The sequence below is a fragment of the Quercus robur genome, chromosome 9, assembly GCF_932294415.1.
Source record: "Quercus robur chromosome 9, dhQueRobu3.1, whole genome shotgun sequence".
Classification (NCBI taxonomy): Eukaryota; Viridiplantae; Streptophyta; class Magnoliopsida; order Fagales; family Fagaceae; genus Quercus; species Quercus robur.
In genome coordinates this window covers 9,397,500-9,418,884 of record NC_065542.1, presented here as the reverse complement: position 1 = coordinate 9,418,884, position 21,385 = coordinate 9,397,500, and the positions used below count along the sequence as shown (strand labels likewise).

The 21,385-nt window shown below is 35.4% G+C and overlaps 2 protein-coding genes across 3 annotated transcripts; both read right to left on the bottom strand.

Annotated features, from left to right (window-relative positions):
- Positions 1-1,246: 1,246 nt before the first annotated feature.
- Positions 1,247-5,308, bottom strand: LOC126700209 (CDT1-like protein b). The gene is made up of 7 exons (XM_050398237.1): positions 4,914-5,308; positions 4,690-4,809; positions 4,035-4,269; positions 2,441-3,334; positions 1,930-2,131; positions 1,762-1,852; positions 1,247-1,606 (listed from the first exon to the last, which is right to left on the bottom strand). Exons 1-7 carry the CDS (start codon positions 5,150-5,152, stop codon positions 1,549-1,551), a joined length of 1,839 nt encoding a protein of 612 aa, XP_050254194.1. The 5' UTR covers positions 5,153-5,308; the 3' UTR covers positions 1,247-1,548.
- A 5,780-nt stretch (positions 5,309-11,088) lies between these two features.
- On the bottom strand, positions 11,089-19,683 carry LOC126700210 (CLP protease regulatory subunit CLPX1, mitochondrial-like). Of its 2 annotated transcripts, XM_050398238.1 has the most exons (15): positions 18,805-19,681; positions 18,153-18,214; positions 16,975-17,075; positions 16,711-16,794; positions 15,034-15,080; positions 14,070-14,144; positions 13,887-13,964; positions 13,434-13,490; positions 13,234-13,304; positions 13,013-13,112; positions 12,610-12,714; positions 12,155-12,217; positions 11,826-11,948; positions 11,356-11,511; positions 11,089-11,263 (listed from the first exon to the last, which is right to left on the bottom strand). In XM_050398238.1, exons 1-15 carry the CDS (start codon positions 19,381-19,383, stop codon positions 11,192-11,194), a joined length of 1,773 nt encoding a protein of 590 aa, XP_050254195.1. In that variant the 5' UTR covers positions 19,384-19,681; the 3' UTR covers positions 11,089-11,191. The 2 variants fall into 2 exon arrangements, with proteins under 2 accessions (XP_050254195.1, XP_050254196.1); XM_050398239.1 differs by lacking the exon at positions 12,610-12,714 and having other exon boundaries at positions 18,805-19,683.
- Positions 19,684-21,385: the final 1,702 nt, after the last annotated feature.

Below are 21,385 nucleotides of genomic sequence, written 5' to 3'. Positions count from 1 at the left end.
GTGTGAGAGAGAGAGAGAGAGAGTTCTGGTGTAACACATTAAAGGAGTATGTCATAATCTTTAATGTTGCATTGCAAAAGAGATTGAAATATGACCAATGTGAAATATTGTATATATTTATATTGCGAAGAATTTAAATATGACCAATGTGAAATATTGTATATATTTATATTGATGAGGATAAGTTTAATCACAAAATGACTATGATAGCATCAATTTATCTTTAAGGACGGCTTTTCATTGGTTAGGAGATGATACATTTATTTGTTAATGGGTATGAACATCAGCTAGGTGATTTAGCTTTCTTGAAATATATATATTTTTTATTTTTTATTTTTGATAGTGCAGGGAACCTTTCTAAAGAAGAGCCCTTTAGACTTGCCTTTAGCTAGTGAAACCTACAGGCAACTGACCCCACCCGCCAGAACCAGTTGCTAGGTGGTCCGTGGTCCAGGGGCATTCACCCCTGACGGGCTAGCCAGAGCTTTAAAAGAATTGAGGCATACCTAAGACAAAAGTAGCTATACGAAACTATACAAAATTAGAAGATCATTGATATTGACATTACAATTCTCTGTATATGCTCAATAAAACTGAGCATTGGAGTTAATATTAATTCTCTTCTTAACCAAGATTAAAGATGACACAATCATTAATCATGTACTTTCTCTAGCACCATACACATGTGAAAGCATGCCTGAAAACACGACAGTAGCAAAGTTTAGAGGAAATTAAGAGTAACCTTAGCCAAACCCACATACTTCATTGCACAATTTTTATTTTCATGACAGTGGCCTCATATACAACAAAGCAATGTAGGAATAGCTCCTTATGGCAACCACATTATGCTAGATCCTTCCTAGTAGATACATGTAGAAAAGAAATGAAGGACATATATTACAACTTATGTATATTAAAGGTACAGAACCAACCACTTTTGTAGGGACTCATAATATATCCTCTTATAGTGATTGTAAACAGCCACAGCATGCACCTTTATTCAAGCAATACAGTTAGTAAAACTGTGAAAACAGAAAATTGCTCCACATTAACACAATACTACCACTGAATATGCAATGTATAGTGCCCCTTTCATACATAATGCTAGTCTCCTAACATACCTAGACACATCACAATTCACATAGCCATACACATCATTTGTCAGCTTATAAGCATTTACTCAGGTTTTAGGGAATAATCTAGCTTACACTGGTCCCATTCAATAAAAACACAAAATACTAAGACATTGACGCAAGGGAAAACTTCCCAAGGACTTTTAGAATGCTTGTTGATGCTGCTTACATAGGAACTTTTATATATTAACTTTAAGACAATAAGTTGATCATACAAGAAGCAAGCTTTCTAATAATCTTGCCATGTAATTAACATATTTCACAAAGACTTCATCTTAAGCTCCTAAGTCTACTTCCAAAATCTACTCTACGATCTCAGCTAACAACAAAGAATTAACATTTACAAAGACAATTTTAAACCATTCCTCCACATGCTTCTTACAGTAATTTCCAAAAATCTATTTCATGCTTCTCCTCACTTTGCTTCTTCAAGCCGTGCACGTAATGACTCAGGACTTGACGTTTTATTTATACTGCAAAAAAGAACAGATAATGACATCAAACAATTTGAATAAGTTTTGTCACTTGAAGAATAATTTACAATCTTCTAAAGACAAATATCCATTTGTTCTCTATAACAATTAAAATGGATCCACCCACAACCATATCACATATTAACAAGACTCACCGGAAGAGCAAATCCCCTCCAGATGCCAACTTTTCTGAAATCCATTCCGGAACTAATTCTATTAAGAGGTTTAGCTGCTCTTCAACTTCTCCTGCAAACACAAATGAAGAGGATCACCAAAAGCACCCAGAGAAAAGGGAATTATATCCATGTGGTACAAATGCTTACTTCTGTCAACAATACCACAATGGCTTGCAATTATCTTGTGTATAAGCTCCTCTTTTGTGATAACAGACTGCTTAATAGACTGAAATAAGAAGTGAATCATGTTGAAGAGCTTAGGCAGGCTAGCAATCATTTGTCGCCTCCGTTTTGCCCGTGAGATCACCGGATTTCTCTCTTCTACTGCCTTCCTCTCTTTCTCTATTATCTGCAGCAAGAAAACATAGTTATAAATTCTAATGATGCAATCAGAACAAACTTCTATGTCTCTGTCCAGGTTCAATATGTTCATGTTGTAAACTAATAAGGCTAGGATAAATGCAAACATAATGACTATACACTGATATCCTATCCTTGATTTAATTTCCGTTTGAAGCAAAATGAAATTTATATGTTGGTTATTGCAGTCAAATAACACTAGAAGAAAAAAAAATGATAGCTTGTATATTGTTTTAAATAGAACATAGAACCATGCTTGGTAAGGATGAAAGCATAAGGAATTCAAAATGGGGCTTACCGATTGCAAAATATTCTCAGGAAGAATATCAAAAACATCATTATCAACTAAAACACCTCCAGTGTCATCCATTTCATCACCAATGTTTCCATTCTTTATGGGAGTGTCAAATTTTAACGATCTTGAACGGGGTGGACGCCTTATTAACTTGTTTGGTGAGCTAGTGGAATCATCCTCTGGGCTCATATAACATCTCTTTGGTGGATACAATGTGGGCGTGACATTCATCAGCCCAGCTGGAGTGAGAACATGTTTTGCAGGAGTCAACTGGATATTAGCAATTTCTGCAGGAGAACCATTCTCATTATTCATGGCATCTATCTCTTTGCTTGGGGTTGCTGGTGGGCAAGATTGTGGCAAATGAGCAGGGGAAGCATTAACTGCCAGACATTTTTCATTGCTGGTTGATTCAAACGACAGTTTTGATGGGGATGGAGTACCAGCAGCAGAACTACTTTTCTCTTTGGAGGAACTTTTGTTAAGTGGTGACTCTGGAACTGGAAGAACTGAAGATTGGAGATCAGTCTTTGATAAGTTTAGAGGATAGTTCTGTACTTCATGGCTAATGACTTTCTGTGAAAAGCGCTTGTGGAAAGATCGAGAGAGATGTGATGCTACCACTGGTTGCTGTTTTCTATGTGCTTCGATTGATGTCCCGAGGGGAAATGACATGTTGGGAGAATCGTTTATGTTTGAATTCAGACCTTGTTCTGTTCCTTCTGCAATTTTATCATCCTGAATGCAGGTTTCTGATACTGCTGATTGCAGAGCTGTTAGTGCAACAGTTGATGTCTTAATAGGAAATGATGAGGTGGGTGTTTTCATGTTCGAATGGACGTCTAGCTCTTTACGATTGAATGGTTCAGGCAACAGTTCCTCTGGAATTTCATCCACCTGCATGCAGAAGAAAAATCTTAAGGTGCAGTTTAGAGCATTGCTTAAAACTACCAGAAATCTTCATATCGAATATATATGAGTAAACTGACAATAATTTTTCATCTCAAATCCATATTGTTAGTTACAATTTTAAGTGGTAGTGAATATCACGCTGACAGCTACCTTTATGGTTAACATTTGTAGTGAAAGGGACGTCAAAAGCAGCTAGAGCATAAAGTTGATTTTCAATTGTATGAAAAAGGAACACTTCTATAATGGAAACCATAGAATATGACCCTAATCAAAATTATATTAGATTATGGTATTATCTTAACCCAGTCTCATTAGGTGGCCATAAGTGGCAGATGGAATCTTGTGCTAAAGTTTATACATAAAGTGTAAAACAACTATATATAGATAGGAATGGAAGGAACAGATGAAACAGAGGCATCTCACTGCAAGAATGTCCTAAGAAAAGAGAGAATATATGCCCAACAGTTTTTGTGCATTATATTCCAAAGCACACTCCCCTTTTCAATTGGACAGGAAGGCATTATAACCAGAGAATCAAAGTAACTTATATATACATAAAAAATAAAAATAAAAAATGTAAATGATTGGCAACTAATGTTGTTCTAGATGTGATCATGAATACAGAACTAACAACAATTTAAGGATATATCCCATGTAATATACAGAAAGTACAGAACACGAGTACCTCAGGAAAGGATTTTGAAAAATCCACAAGCCACGAACGTAACACCTTCCTCAAATGCATATTCCCGCTTTCAGATTTCAACTTCCCATCATTTTCCACAGCATCAACGTTGATGGAAACATGGAGATCCGGCTTCATACAGCTCGTCCGCTCATCAAACACAAGTACCCTCTTTATCTCAATTGCATCACGCAAAATAAACTTCAATTGAGCCAAGTGCCTGTGTGTAAACCTCCTAAAAACATTTTTTTTTTTTAAACATACAAAACAATCATAAGATTCATTAATCTCATATAGCTAAGTGTAGTCAATGTATCAGGTGAGTTGCTTAAGAAATATCAAATATGCAGTGTGGTAGCAATTTTTGAAAACTGATCTAAAAAAACTGAAAAATCTGTGTTTTGAGAATACATACATTTTCCCTCTCAAAACTTTTTTGGCAATGGGTTTCTATTTTGTTTTCAGACGCTTTTCCCAAATCCAAACAGACGTTTAAGGTTCTATTTTCTAAGCAACCAAAAAGAGGGAAAACAAATTTCATATCTTCATACCAATCATCATCGCTATAAGACACAGAATGCAATCATTTCCCAACCAAAATTTTTCTTTCTTAGAAACCAAACAAAACCCAAAAATTAAAAAATTAAAAATTTACCTATCAGTTAAACACTCAATTTTGGGGCAAATATTGGTGAAAGAGGATGAGTAACCCTTCAACCGCAACAACCGAATAGAACTATCCAAGCTATCAAAAAACTGAGCAAGAATCTCATACCTGCACATAGAACAAATACAAACCCAGAAACATTAATTAATTAAAAGCTAAAACAAATAAACCAATCAAATCACATTAAAAACCAAAAAAGTAGTTCATAATACTTTTCGGGTAGCTTAGTGGGCTGCTGGGGGAGCGGTTTCTTGGACTTATGGGGCTCTGGGGAGGTTGGCCAGGATTGGATCTGCCTTCTAGCGGTTTCGGCGACTTTTCTGACATCGCGGTTGCGGGGGAGCTGTGTGGGCTGTTTTTCTGGAGTTTTGGAGCTCAGCTGGTCGGTTGAGTTGAAGTGTTTTGAATGGGATTTCTTGGATTTGGATTTTGATGAAGATGAAAGCTCCATTGGTATCACAGCGAGAGAGAGAGAGACTTGTGAGAGAGGAAATGTAGTGTGGATTGAAGGAGATCGAGAGAGAGAGAGCGCAAGGCGTGCTTGGTTGGATTCCCGCCTAAATGACCCGTTGCTTCCCGCAATTTCTTTCTTTCGGGTCTGTTTGGGAAGTAGGTCTAGTGAGTCAGGAAGGTGAGCTTGAGTAGTCTTGTCCGCGGCCAGGGAAATGAATGGAAACCTCTTTGGGTTTTTTTTTTTTTTTTTTTCTTTAAAAGGTTCGTGACCATGTCCATGATTACGACAATAACGACAAAAAATATAACAAATTAAGGAGGTGTTTGGTAACTTAGTTTAAACATACTTTTGAGCATTTTAAAGAACATTATATATTTTTTCATACACTTTTTTATCTACACATATATCAAAAACACCCAAATAACATTACTCAAACCTATCTACTAAACACCCTCTAAAACACTTTCAAAGAAAGGACAAAGGAATAGAAAAATAATAATATAAAAGAGAGAAAAAGCAACCCAAAAAATATTAAACAAATCAAAATTTCAGTCTCTGGGACAATTAGGCCCATGCCTAGAGCTTTCTCCCCTACTAGAGAAAGACCCCAAATTTGGGGAATAATTTTTTTTTATATATATAAATATTTTTGGGAGATATTAAAAAAAATTTAGATTACTTTTTTTTTTCGCTATTAAGAATGCCAAAATATTAAGTAATGCTAGAGATAGAGATAAGACAAATTTAAATAAATAGGTCCTACAAATAGACAAGTTACTAAGCACAAGTAATTCAAATAGAAAAATATTATAAATATTATAAATTTTACTACATAACTTCTTCTTCTTTTTATACAAAATAAAAATTCTCGCTAGTTTAATCTAAAATATATATGGCTAAATATCTTTGTCACCTATCCACTATGGTTTGTGTGAGTTTTTTTTTTTTTTTTTTTTTTTTTTTTTTTTTTTTTTTCTTTCATCTGGAAGAAATAACTGGCGGGAACAGGTTTTGCTCATCTATAATAGACTATTTTCACCCCATCTCATCTCATCCCACCCCAAATTAGGGTAGTATATAAACTAAATTGTTTATGATTAATTTGAACTCATTCAAAAAAAATGTTTGTCTGTGTTTGTTTGTTTAGTAAATAAGTTAAGTTCAAACCAGAATTTAAGCTCGACTATTAAACGAGTAAAGTTTAAACATAATAATGTGTTTGCAATCAAGCCCATGATATGAGGCACGGTTTAACTATATAAATATTATATTTTTATATCTAAAAGTTAGTAAATAGATTCATATAAGTTTGGGTTGTGGTTTATTGATAATTTAAACAATTTATTCATAGTAAAGATTAACAAATTTGTGAATGAGTAAAAAAATTTAATCATGGTTTCACTGTATATGAAAAAAAAAAATTTAATCGAATAATTCGTGAACAAGCTCTAATTTATTCGACAAGAAAATGAACTAAATTTAAACACGTAATCTTATTTAATATTGAGCTCAAGCTTAACTTATGCTTGAAATAAAATTAAATGAACTCTAAACTTTTAATATGTGTGTTTTTATTTAATATATTTAAATTATATATACCATCTTAAAATATATTTTTTCCCACTTTCTTAGCACTTTCATAATTGTATCTTTGTTTCTTTCATTTCTATCTATGTAATGTCAAATCCATTTCATTAAGAATCGGCTAAATAGCAAAACATCACCAACCTGCCTCGCCCTCGTCCTACTCCACTCTGGTCTTGCGCAGGTTTTTCTACCCTAAAGAGAGGGGTATAAAACCCCTAATTCAATCTCATCTTTCCCTCTTGTCATTCCTAATTAGGACAACAAGAAAATAAATTAAGTTATTGTTAACAAGTATCTTAAAGATACAAGTTAAGATTTTCATACTATTGTATTTAAAATTTTTTAAAAATGAAAAATTAAATTGTACACAAGTATTAAGAAAAATTGTATGGAACCACAATAATTGCATATTTATTTGTTCCTTGAGCTGTGACCTTAGGGCACACAAGAGTATATTATATCTTCCCTAAAACTCTTTTTAAATCTGCATTTTATCTTTTAAAAAAAAAAGGGGGGGGGGGGGGGGGTCTCTCTAGTCTCTTTGTTTTGTTAAAAATGAGAATTAGATGCATTTTGAGAAAAGGATGTCTTGTTTAAGCAAACTAGATTCTCAACTGTTAAGACACACACATAAGCATCCCTTTTTTTTTTTGGTTAAATATTGTGGTTTATTACAATTAAGTGTTTCAATACATCGATCACATCATAATCATATATCATATAATTTAATATAATTATAATTAAAATATGCCATTGTCCTATATATGTCAACAGTATAAAGTTTTAAGAAATTTATTAAAAAATTTATCTTAATTTAAAATTATTTTGATAGTGTAGCCTTTTTTTTGTTTTAATAAAAAAACAGATCTACTTCTACTACAGAAGGCTTTATTTATTTATTATATATTTTATTGTTCAAATGTGATGATTTTGGTGAAATCTTTTTCTATTATGTAATATACATTTTATTTTCAATCACTAAGCTGTAATACTAGTTCATCATGTATTGAGTATGCGATTATCGGACCTCATCACAATTGTAACAAATTTATGGCATATATTGCTATAGAATTAGTTTTCCTAACCGATCTGGTTAACGAAATTTCAGAGAAGTCATAATGGATTTTTTTTTTTTTATTCCATCTTGTAAAGTGGTGGGTTGTGCTAGTAGTGTTGGGCTGCTTCCTGCTGCACTAGGCCTAAGTTTTCTAAATAAGGGAGTTGGGACCGGTCCAGCTGCAACTCAATTTAGTCCAGCTTGTGTGCAAACTAAGCCAGGCTTGTGCACAAACTAGCCTGGTTTGCCAAGAATGTGCTTGCGACATGCAGAGCTGTTTCAGACAAGTTGTGACAGACAGACATAATAATAAAAAATAAATAAAATATCTGGCTACTTAGTAGGAAATGACCAAATGACCCCCAAACACAATCACAGTACTAATAATCACTTTTACAGAAAGAAAAGAACAGAACAAAAGGGAACGAATAGTAATATGTATGGGTTAATCAGAATATGAAGAAATCAGCTAAAATCTAGTCCGCATGAGCAAAACCAGAGAGGAAAGAACGTTCATTCTCAACGCAATTAATCTCTCAGGAAAAGTCCTGTCGTGGAGATTAACTGTCCTTAGAGAAATGGACCTGAATGGTTCATGCACAGAGGCCCCTTTTGGTTTTAACAAAGAGTAGGATTTTGTGAGAGAGAGAGGGAATCAATCTACCGGTGCATGCCTGCCATTCTAATTCTCACTTTATTTTCTTTCTGGTTGTTTTCTTTCTTTCCCTTCCACTCGTTTCTTTTCTATTTCTTGGTCTCTCTTTTCGAATTCCTATTTCTTAGTTATGATTCCCGTTGTTGCTCTGTTTTTCTGTTCATGGCAAGATCCTCTTTTTATAGTGTCTGCCGTGACTGGATTTTACTGTTTTAGCCATTAACCTCTTTTGTCTGGTCTGGGTGTATTGGCTGACCACCACTAATCCGTCTGTGTGCCATCTCCTCATCACCAGACAAAGAAGGATATTTTGTTTGTTTGTCTGTCGTGGCACCCTTTCCTGTTACGATCTGGGTTCTTCCTCTCTCCCTATCCCTCATGGCATGCACCTAGTGGTTCCAACTCAGCTTGCTTCTTTTGGGTAGTAAGTCATCCCAGCAGGACACTTCCCCAAAAAAACCTGAGCCAGAACCTCAAAAATAGATTTTTCCCATCTCCTCACCATTAAACAATGCCTTCTGAATCTCTGAGCCCCGACCTCACCATGCCTTATATTGGCTGGGTACAGGCTGGTGGTGCCTAGGCCTTGCGCGTGCCTTCCTTCCATATGTGTCCAAAATCTGTCTGCTGCTCATTCGTCTGCCATGGTCTGGAGGCTTGCTTGCATAGCTTGTCGTCCGTTTTCTTTGACCTTTTATGTGGGTGGCTTTTCGATTTCCCACTCCTCTTAAGAGCTGGGCCTTATTTGATAATGGGCATCATATTTATTCGGCCCGCTTTTTGATTGCCCTCATTTCCTACTATATTATTCTGTTATTCCTGCTGTAATGACTCAATCCTGCTGGGCCTCATTAGGCCAGCCGTTTACTCTTTCCCCCAGTGGCTTGGTATGGCCATTGGTTTTCCTATTTATGGGCTCCTGTGTCCATTTTGTCTTTCTCTTGGGCATCCTTGGCCTACTTGCTTTCTTTGGGCTTCCTTGGTCCTTTTACTAACTCTGCATTCCTGTGGACTTTTACTAACTTCATTGGGTTTCCCTGACCCAATTACCTTATTCTCATCATTGGGGTTCATGGGTCTGTTATTAACCCCTTACTTTCTTTGTTTGTATTACTTTGGGCCTGCGGCGGCCCTTTCTTACTTTTCTACATCATACATTGCCCATGGGTATGCTATTTCTCTCTTTCCGGGCTTCTTTAAGCCCACTTGCCTCTTCAAGGCCCATTTGTTTATTTCATGGGCCTGTGATCCATTATTCCTGCCGCTTGGGCCTAATGGTTTTGTCATCTGCTTGCCAATTCTTTGCTGCCCTTGTCGTTGGGCTTTTCCTCTCTCTACTTGGATTCTCACAAATGACCCTCAACACATCTTTTAAATTTAACATTGACTTGGAATTTTTGTTTGAAAAACCTGGCAATCTATATCTTGCGGTGGTTTTTTTTTTTTCTTCTCCCTAAATTACTGCTAGGCAGTTCTAACTTCTTATTGTAGGGTCTATAAGAAATAACTAAATTTATCTAGATTCAATATATACATATATATATATATATATATATATATAAATATAATCTCATATATAGCTAGTGTAAGAGGCATGAATGATGCCAGATCGTTTTTGTTTGCTCTACAAGATTACATGGATTGAATAAGTATTCTCCCAATACCTTTTTTCTTTTTTCTTTTTTTTTTGCAAATTGATTTTTGAAGTAGAGAGTAGAGACTTCACATTATCATGTCAAGTTTATCACAATTCTATTCTCTTGTGTGACACCAAATTCATATACTAAAACATTATTCACTTTAGGATTTATTTGTTTATTTTATAAAGATCAGAATTGTTCATGAAACATTGTTTTTATAATTTTGCTTTTGTTGGCCAAGGAACATGTAAATGCAAGTACTATTTGCTAATGGCATTCCATCCCAATAGGCAATGATTTTAAGGCCCCACATAAAAGGTTGTGATAATGCAATCTAAAGGTTGAATAGGTCATATAATATGGACATTGTTCTCTTGATTCAGTAGGTAGAAATCAAAACTAGTCCTCAATTGTGCATTGATTTTTTATTGAACATTAAGTTTAAGAGGTAGAGAGTTAAAATCCATTACAAATCTTGAAGTTACACTGATACAAAACGTCCACCTCACCCAATAGATGGGATTTAAATATTCCTTGCTCTCATTGGTTTCGATATGTTAAAAACTTATTTTAGAAACCTGCTACCTAAACAAAATAGGAGGAAAAATTAAGCCAAGCCATCCTTATACAAAGGACAATTTTTAAATGTAGTTGGTCTGCAAGCTACACGACAGTGAAAGAATAATCAGTCTAAAGAACATTTAACTTTTAATCGACGACTTAGGTGTGAAATACCTTTACAATGAGCTAAGCCAACATTTAGTTTTTTTTTGGTTACAGTATGCAAACATTTAGTTACATCATAGGAATCTTATCTTAACAAATTAAATGGCTATTGGATTATTCTCCAGGACACATATAATATGTACACACACGCACATACATTTATATATATACACAAGCCAACATCTTCATCCATCAAATATACCAGGCTCTGTTCATTTTGATGGTGATTGCTGCAAGACTGAATCAAGCACTGCAGACCATTGGATGATTATGGTATAAAGTACAATTGCATATTATATCATTATTAAAAATAAATGTATAACTTATTATTATGTACAAAGGGTGAGAATACAAGTGAATTTCACCAAAGGTTACATGCTGGCAACAATTGAAGGAGATTCTATATCCACCTCAGGTTCTACTTCAGATCCCTCTGCAGTGGTCTGTAACACCAAATCAAATCGTTAGACATTAAAAAATTTGTGGATAATGTCAAATAATAGCTAAGGTTATATCCTGCCATGTAATTACTCACCTCTAAATCCTTTACTTTTTGTTGTGAAAGATAACGATCCAATGCACCCTTTCCATACAGAATCTTAGCTCCAGATCCACGTCCCTCGGATCCAACAGCCTCTTTGTCAACTACAACTGCATCTATTATATCATCACCTGTTCTAATATCGGGAATCTGGAAAAGATTCAAAAGTTATAAGTTGCATTGTCTTAAAATGATAATTCCTAATGTTCATGGAGAAAAAATTAGTAGGAAAAAAATTCACAGCCATACAAAGAACAAAAACACATGAACGGGAACCTTTTTGGCCACATGTTGCACTCTATTAACTTCACACCAAAATCAAAAATTGCACATGCATCGCAGATATACATCCTTCCTCTCACAATGAGGGGGCCTCAAAGCTTTGTGGTATGCAAACGCTGTGAGTGGGAGGATGCATATATCCAATACATGAAGTATCTTCAGAGAAGGCAAAAATTGCATACCTCAAACATAGATTCCATCAATATATTCTCCAATATTGCCCGCAAGCCCCGAGCCCCAGTGTTTTTAGACATTGCTTTTTTAGCAATTAATCTCAAGGCATTTTCCGTTAAATGCAGCTTGACCTGAGATGAGTAAAATTCATGTCAATGTGGCTTTTAGATGATCACATTTGCAGATCATGAAAAGCCTGCAACGTTTGTGAAAACAGAATGAGCAATGGATTCTGCAAGTCTAACATGAACAAGCAAGAATTCAACAAGTTGAATGGATGGCTAGAGTTCAAGACAATATTATATGAAGAACGATGGGCCTCAGAAAAAAAACTTACACCATTCATCTGGAACATCTTTTTGTATTGTTTCCCAAGGGCATTTTTTGGCTCTGTAAGAACCTACAAAAAGATTGTTGCCTTTAAGAGTCATAGAGGAAATTGACTTGTGTTGAATAAAAGGCTAGAAAAAGATTACAATGATGGCATTTTCATAAATACATTTAAAAGGACCAATCACATGAGACAAATAATTTCCCACCAGATACACCCAATAAAAACCAATGGAAAAGTATCTAACAATTCTGGCCAGATGTGTTGAATCTTATTCATGAGTTTTTTACTGGAGTCTGCCCAGTTATCTCTCTTCAATATCTCTTCTTGATCCATGCATATTTGATCCTCTTTTTCATACAGTAGAAAGCATAACAGCATAAAAATAAGTACAGTTACATAAATGCCAGTCAGACAGAAAATAGTTTTTAGAACAAGACAAACAAATCACAACATATCACCTGCACAAGTTGGTTTTCAGTTAGAGCTGACAAACTGACAAGGATTGGAAATCTTCCAACAAATTCAGGTATTAAACCATATGAAATGAGGTCACTACTTTCAACCTGCCAAAACAACAGTTGCTTTAGAACATGAATATCTAAAACCGCTGCAAAATATTAGTTAAGTAAACTATGGTTTCTTCTTTTATTGGTTATTACACATGCACCTTGTGGGTCTTGAATACATGACCTAACCATCCGCCTTACTCTTACAAGGGAATGAGGTGCCATTTGAGCTATAGCTCATTAGCTAAACTACGGCTTTTTGTTAAGAAATCTTTTAATGAAAAAAAAAAAAAAAAAAGGAAAGAAAAAAGGCTATAAGCTGTTACATGTTAATTGAAGACTGGTGTGCACTTACAGTCTCCAATAAAGATGATGCAACAGAAGCATCTGTAACACCACCAGCCCTCATGTTGGCACGTACTGGAGCACCAAATCCAATAGAAGAATCTTGGCGCCTGTAACAAATGCCAGACACTTTCAGGTTATTTATTCATCACCATTATTATTATTATTTCTAACAAAATAGGAAGCTCCAAATAACAAATACCACAAGATTCATCTCTGTATTGGGCTAACCTTTCTGAGATTGTTTTCTCCAAGTCAATGAAGGCACCTCCACAGATGAAGAGAATATCCTTCGTGTCAATCTGTGAAGAATAAATAACAGCAAGTATGGTTACAAACTATCTTAATCTGATCTGTGAAAAGAATACAACAGTGCATACGTGGAAGATGTAAATAGTATAAAAAAGGATGCTTTCAAGTCCCTTCTGTACCTGTATGTTTTCGCCTCTAGGATGCTTTCGAGCTCCCTTCTCAGGAACATTGACAACCTAGAACAGATGGAAGTTCATAGATCAGACCATAAAGAAGTAAAATATTCACTCTACCCAATAAAAGTTTAGATAACTCATATCAGTTAATTCATTCATCTATGCTAAGGTTATAATATTCTACAAAAGGGTTCGGAGGCTGCCTCAATAATACCAGACCATCTCCATCATGTTCAAAGGACAACATACCTGGTGGTTGTTACTTGTTACCCAAGGTGGTATCTTATGTAATAGGTATATGCAACATCACTTTCGCATATATGTGGATCTATGTGTGTGGGTCCCACATACATGTAAGGAGCATTGCATACACCTATTGCATAAAATATTTTCTAGTAACTTGAAAGAGACCATCAATTAACTAATATCTTCAATTTACATAACAGGTGCACTTACTGTTCCTTCCAGCATCTTCAGTAATGCCTGTTGAACACCCTCCCCAGACACATCTCTACTAATATTAAGGCTCTCGGCCTGCAAAGTGGATAAGTGGAAGGTGTCAAAAGTATAAAAAAGGAGCATGGAAGTGGTCTTCAAAACAGAAAGAGATAGAGAGATTGACCAGAAAAAAAGGGAAACCTTTTTGGTAATCTTGTCAACTTCATCAATGTAAACAATGCCTTGCTGGGCAGCTGCCACATTATAGTCAGCAACCTGAGATACAAATGCCCATGTAAATAATATATAATCATTAATTCACCACATATGAATAGAAGTGCATATTTACACCATTTTATACCATAAAATAGAGTCTGTGTCTATATTCATTGAAAAACTTCATGCTCTATGAGAATTAATTAAATTAACACCCCAACGAAGGTTATTGATTCAGTTTCTCGTTTAGACTTTCTTAACATTATTGATTCATGCTCTATGAGAATTGATTAAATTAACACCACAACAAAGTTTATTGATTTAGTATATTCCTTTCGTGTAAGTTGTATAAAGCTTAATGAAAAATTGTTGTACAATAGTGAATACATTAGAGACTTAATTATTACTAGAAAAGAAATTGAATGTAAATCGGACATTTGAATTTTCTTTGTAATATATTTACATATTATTCTAATTATATAAGATAATTTTTGCTTCTTTGAAAGTTACAATCTCATGAATTTATTCTTTTTTTTTTTGGCAGGCGAGCTCATAATTTTTATAGTATGCACATATGCCAATAGAGAGAAGTCTAAATTTTCAGAATAAATTAGCAACAACAACTAGACCTTAGTTTAGAGGTCAGCTATGGATCCTCAACAAACCACATGTATTCTTTCCTCACGTTCTCTGTCATCTCCTTACTTGACATATCATTTTTTACTGCTTCTACTAATGTTAAATTAGGTTGTCCTCTTATCTTTTTCCACCTCCTCCGCTTGAATTAACTCACCCTTCCTCATTAGTGCATTAATCGCTCTCTACTCATGACCAAACCATCTAAAGCAACTCTCCCTTATCTCGTCTTTTTATTTTATTTTCAGAATATATTAGATTTTCAAAAAAAAAAAATATGATGCAAATAAGTGAATAGGCTTGTCAGAATTACCGTAAGGAGTTTGTATAATATGGACTCCACATCTTCCCCTACATATCCTGCCTGCACATAACAAGACCTATTAATACTTTTGCTCAACCACATTGTAACTCTTAACAGATAGCAACTAAACTTCAAACCAAAAAAAGCAAATCAGTAATTACTAATCACAATAGAACAAGTCTGTACATAGATTTGCTCAAACTAAAAAATTGTTTCACTTGAATCCTTCAAAAGAGTGTATGTGTGTGTGTGTGTGTGAGAGAGAGAGAGAGAGAGAGAGTTCTGGTGTAACACATTAAAGGAGTATGTCATAATCTTTAATGTTGCATTGCACAAGAGATTGAAACCTCAATGGTTTTCCAGTTCTAGATGATGCTGAACTAAAACCAATATAGGAAAGGGGAATGGGAAGGAGATGTCTAAGATTTGAGTAGCTCAAGGTTTTAAATTGTAATATCTACACTTTATCATCCCAAACTATCAATTAATTTGCAATGCCTCCCATCAATGTTTTAAATTGAAGGATTGATCCTATAATTTAAGAGAATTATTGCAAACTACCCCCATAGTCTAAATTAAACATTAATGATAATATAAATCTACGCATGCAATGATTTGGACCACTTTATATTTGGAAGGTATCCCAGGTCTTTAGGGTTGTAAGTGGTGTAAAAAGACCAAATTCCAGCCCTTTTCTCCTTTAACCTAAGTTCTTATTACTGCTACACCAATAGTAGCGATCGAAGCAGTGTAGAGTGATGCACCAATCACAGTGAAACAAGCTCTATATCAATCTTAAAAGTCCACAAGGAAGCAAAACTTAGAAACATAAATCTCTAAAATAAGAATTGAACATTGGAAACAAAGGGGAAGTACTACCATCGCAATTGAACTCATATGGTTAGGAGTGGTTTCACCTAGTGAACCCACGCTCACTCTACAACTCAAGGAACCCAAGCCAAACTCTTTTTAACAACCCCCCCACCCCCTTTTTTTTTCTTTGAGAAAGTATTTGTTTTACTCAGCAAAAGTTACTTTTATGATGGTATTGTAAAAAGTCATAGAAAGGAGAAAGCACATGAGAAATGTGTTTATGACAGGGGAATGAGTTGAACTAATGAAAAAGCATGGAAGAAAGATTAGGAAGGAGGATGTTAGGGTTTGGAAATCAGGCTTTTGTGGTAGAGCAAAAGTGAAACAACCAGACTTAAATCAAAGAGAAAGCAACGAAAAGCTGCTAAAACTCAAAATTACTAAAATACCCCCTCAATCTCTTCTTTTCTTTTCTTTTTTTAATTTAAAAAAACACAACAACAACTTTCTCCACCTTTCTTAGTTACCAAACCCTTTCCTTCGCTGAAACTCCTCTATATTTTTGTTCCACATTAACCTCTTCTTTCTCACCCTCAAAATCCAAACATTCTGTCACCTTTTCCTTTCTCTAGCCCTCTCAACTTTTTTCCCCTTTTGTGTGTGTGTGTCTTTAGAAAACTCTTCTGCAACTTCCTCAAGTCCCAAATTTGCAATCATAACTCTCCCCTTCTTCCTACCGCTTCCACCATGCTTTTTCCCAAATTTCATTAACCATAAATAACATTCTTCCCAAAAGCATTTTAGCATTTGCAAAATTCACAACAATATATACACACACACACACACACACACACACAACAAAGACACATCAACTTGCCTGAGTTAGTGTAGTTGCATCTGCAATAACAAAGGGAACATTCACAAACCGGGCCAAAGTTTTGGCAAGTAATGTCTTCCCTGTCCTTGAAATAGCATTTAAGACCAAGTTAGACTAGTAACAAAATCAACTAAAGTTTTTGCATTTTTATATGGATAAAATCATAAAATATGAAACCAAGATCAACATTCTTTAGCATAGTGAAAACATAAAAAATACAAACTTGAAAGCACTTTGATAAAAGGATTACACTAAATTACCTGAGCCTGTTGGCCCCATTAAAAGAATGTTACTCTTCTCAAGTTCCACTCTATCATCATCCATTTCCTCTACTTTCTTGTTACCTGAATCTCCTGCCGACCTAACTTCCCAAATGGTAGTAACATGTTAGATATCATTACCTAAGCCAAATAACCATGGTTAATTGTAGTGATGAGGAAAAAGAGTTCACACACCAACTATTGGCCTTGTAATCCAAGGTATTTATGAATCATTCCCATAAAGGGAGGCCAAGCAATCAATTTCTACAAGCCCAACAAGGCGGTGACAGTGATGCCAAATCTATAGCAATTTAATTGGTGCAAATGGAGTGATCAGTTCATTCATTCATTTTATGCATCAATAACATAGGCATGCGAAGAATTTAAATATAACCAATGTGAAATATTGTATACATTTATATTGATGAGGATAAGTTTAATCACAAAATGACTATGATAGCATCAATTTATCTTTAAGGACGGCTTTTCATTGGTTAGGAGATGATACATTTATTTGTTAATGGGGTATGAACATCAGCTAGGTGATTTAGCTTTCTTGAAATATATATATTTTTTATTTTTTTATTTTTGATAGTGCAGGGAACCTTTCTAAAGAAGAGCCCTTTAGACTTGCCTTTAGCTAGTGAAACCTAAGGGCAACTGACCCCACCCACCAGAACCAGTTGCTAGGTGGTTTGTGGTCCAGGGGCATTCACCCCTGATGGGCTAACCAGAGCTTTAAAAGAATTGAGGCATACCTAAGACAAAAGTAGCTATACGAAACTATACAAAATTAGAAGATCATTGATATTGACATTACAATTCTCTGTATATGCTCAATAAAACTGAGCATTGGAGTTAATATTAATTCTCTTCTTAACTAAGATTAAAGATGACACAATCATTAATCATGTACTTTCTCTAGCATTATGTGAAAGCATTCCTGAAAACACAACAGTAGCAAAGTTTAGAGGAAATTAAGAGTAACCTTAGCCAAACCCACATACTTCATTGCACAATTTTTATTTTCATGACAGTGGCCTCATATACAACAAAGCAATGTAGGAATAGCTCCTTATGGCAACCACATTATGCTCGATCCTTCCTAGTAGATACATGTAGAAAAGAAATGAAGGACATTTATTTCAACTTATGTATATTAAAGGTACAGAACCAACCACTTTTGTAGGGACTCATAATATATCCTCTTATAGTGATTGTAAACAGCCACAGCAAGCACCTGTATTCAAGCAATACAGTTAGTAGAACTGTGAAAACAGAAAATTGCTCCACATTAACACAATACTACCACTGAATATGCAATCAAGACCACATGACATCGATCATCGCAATATAAATATAAGTGACTTATCACACAAACTTCTAAAAATACAGAAATAATCCTTTGGATCTATCCACTTGAAAATTGCTGGCAATTATATCAACACTATCTTTTTCTTAAAATACATACAAGAAATCAAAGCCACTCCCCAAAGAAGCAATCACAGAAAGCTCCACAAAAATCTAGTAAACAAAAATCACCACATAAATATCACTACACCCAACAGAACCACGAGACTCAAAAGAAAAGAATGCCATCACTTGTATTAAAAGCACACAGAACTGCATTTCATTTCAAACTCTCAAATTCCAACATTTTTTCATATTGACTAACATACAAGAGATAGAGAACAATCATCATAAAGACACTATTTTTTTAGCATAAGCCAAAAGAGCTAGAGTACTCAAAATGCACTTCCTCCATTGAAAAACCATAAAATCCATACAAAAATAAAAATAAAAACTAAATGTAAACAAAATTCAATTCACCTTCTTAGCCCTCTCCTGCCCAATTACAAACTTGTCAAGCCCCTTACAAATCTCCTTTGGCGTGGGAAAACTATTACCCAAATTAGACCCTCCCCAAGCCTCGTCCTTCGAATTCGACCCGAACCCACCACCGCCTGAGCCGCCACTCGCACCGCCACCGCCACCGCCACCTCCACCGCCACCACGAACCACATGCATGCTCGAATTGCCCGACCGTATCACAATCCCATCTCCAGACCACACCTCCCTCGGGTCCCCACCATCAGAGCTCAACACAGTAGCATTAGCACCACACCTATTGCTCCAATTCTTGTCAAGCTGAGTGAATCTCCGACTGAAATCGGAGAATTGGGTACCCTTTTCGATGAACTCGCCGCGCAAAGACACGGGCTTGAAGGAAGTGAAGTGATAAGGGGTGTTCATGTAAGGGTCGTCCCACTTCGTACGATTCGCACAGTGAGAACCAGCTGCCGTGCCGATGCGACCGTCGTGCATGTAGTTCAGTAGGAAGTACCGGAACTGAGAGACCGTCAACGACGTCGTTTCCTTGTAGGGTTTGGATCTGAGAGCTGCGGCCATAATTAGGATGTTGGAAAAAAAAATATTTTATTTTCCCGGGAAAGTGAAGGAAAATGAGAGAAAGTTTTTAAGCTGTCAGAAATAGAATATTGGGGGTCATAGAATTGGTCAAAAGGAAATCTTGTGAGATGGGTTGGATAGAATCGGAGCCGAATTGAAATGGGATTGTCTTAGATTTTGGGATTATCATGTATGGTTGGCAAATTTTGTACTAGGTACATAGGGATTAGAGAGATAAAAGACACCAAAAAAAAAATCATGAAAATATCCAAATACAGTTGTTTTTTTCTTTAATATAAAAATACCCAACTAATTTTTTTTTTTTTTTTTGAGGAATCATTTTGAGAATTCTCTATAATCTATCAATTTTGGTGAATCAGTGGGCTGATCTATAAAGCAACGTCGTTGGAGTTTAGCATATGGGAATAGGAGGCCCATATGTAGCTTTGACGTGGCAAATCGCAGTCCCAACTTTTTGCACAGTGCAGATCATATCAAATATGCAAGATTTTATATTTTTCTTTTGCAGTGTTTAGGATTATAGATTTTTATCTTTGTCTTGTTCGGCAACTTGTCTTAGAAGACAATCTAGGTTCACATATCACATGTTCTTAGGCTTTGAATAAATTTTTTTTTTATTTTTTATTTGGATAGAAGACATAAACTTCATTAAACACAAATTGAGGATGATAATATATTATGAAGAAGAGTTTGTTCAATAAAACAAGGACTTTCTTCAATCCAAGCAACATAATCACCAATGCTTAAAACATTTTTAGCTTAAAGATGGGCAGGTCTATTGCCTTGCCGTCGAACATGGGAAATTTTACACATTGTGACACATAGGTTGCAGCTATCATTCCATATACCAGAGGAGTAACAAACAAAGGTGTTGAAGAAACATCACGAAGAGCTTGAACAATTGCAAAACAATCACCCTCTACCACAAAGTTCTAAATGCCTACTTCACCAGCAAAAACAATACCCTCTTCAAAAGCTTTGGCTTCGGCTTCAATGGCTCCCAAAGGTGCATTCAGCTTCTTGCTTAGACCAGCAATGAAATTCCCTTGACTATCTCTTATAATCACGCTTATCCTAGCTTGTTTCTGACTTGAGAAAACCACCCCATCCACATTAATCTTGTAGACTGGATCAATTAGAGGCACCCATTTTGACTCCAAAGGCTGATCACATTTAATTTGAATAGCCGTGGTAGCCTAGTACCCATCAAAATATTGTGTACACCAATGAAAATTTTGTTTTCCATTCTTTTTCAAACCACCATGGCAAACATCATTCTTATTAGTCCAAAGAGCCCTAACCAAAGTAATAGCCAAAGCTGAATCTTCATCTTGCCACCTCTCCTCCATCAACACAAACCACAATAAATCCATGAAGCTACGAAACTGTACTGAAGACACAAAATGAAAGAGTTTTAGAGCCCATCCAAGTCTCACCGGCTTTTAGGCTTTTGGGCATTCCCAAGACAAATGAAACAAAGACTCAAAATTTATGCCACACTCCTCACACGTACCATCCTCCAATACATGCCTATGAACCAGTCTTGGTAGCATTGGCTTAAGGTCTCTGATGCATGATCTTACTAGAGAAAATCCTTTTTTAAGTGTGTAGATTGCTCATACCTTACTCTAGTTAAAAAGTTATTGAATTTATAAACTTGTCGGTGATGTATATTACTCCTTAATTATAGTCATCGCCTTAGTGGCTTAGTTATGACTCAAATGAGTGGAATTACAACATTGCCACCACCACTCTATTTTCATAACTAGGAAACACATAAATCTTGTTTTCATTTTAACTCACTCATCACTCATTTTGTTGAGTTTTGAGTGATGAGAACTGAAAATGAAAACATAGCTAAACACACATCTTAAGCTTGGGACCCATAAAAAATGAGTAACGAGTGATGGAAATTGGTGAAACCAAACAACCTCTTACCCTCTTTGTAGGCAAGATATTCAAGTTTATGGTCATCGACTCT

What these genes read in the sequence shown, in the direction of transcription:
- LOC126700209 (XM_050398237.1), bottom strand. Translation starts at nt 5,152, where the DNA reads ATGGAGCTTTCATCTTCATCAAAATCCAAATCCAAGAAATCCCATTCA. An exon ending in ATTGAGTGTTTAACTGATAG is followed by an intron (nt 4,270 to 4,689) that starts GTAAATTTTTAA and finishes AAATGTTTTTAG; the next exon opens with GAGGTTTACACACAGGCACT. An exon ending in TTTCAAAATCCTTTCCTGAG is followed by an intron (nt 3,335 to 4,034) that starts GTACTCGTGTTC and finishes TTCTGCATGCAG; the next exon opens with GTGGATGAAATTCCAGAGGA.
- LOC126700210 (XM_050398238.1), bottom strand. Translation starts at nt 19,383, where the DNA reads ATGGCCGCAGCTCTCAGATCCAAACCCTACAAGGAAACGACGTCGTTG. An exon ending in GAGAAAACAATCTCAGAAAG is followed by an intron (nt 13,113 to 13,233) that starts GTTAGCCCAATA and finishes CATTTGTTACAG; the next exon opens with GCGCCAAGATTCTTCTATTG. An exon ending in TGATGGAATCTATGTTTGAG is followed by an intron (nt 11,512 to 11,825) that starts GTATGCAATTTT and finishes AATCTTTTCCAG; the next exon opens with ATTCCCGATATTAGAACAGG.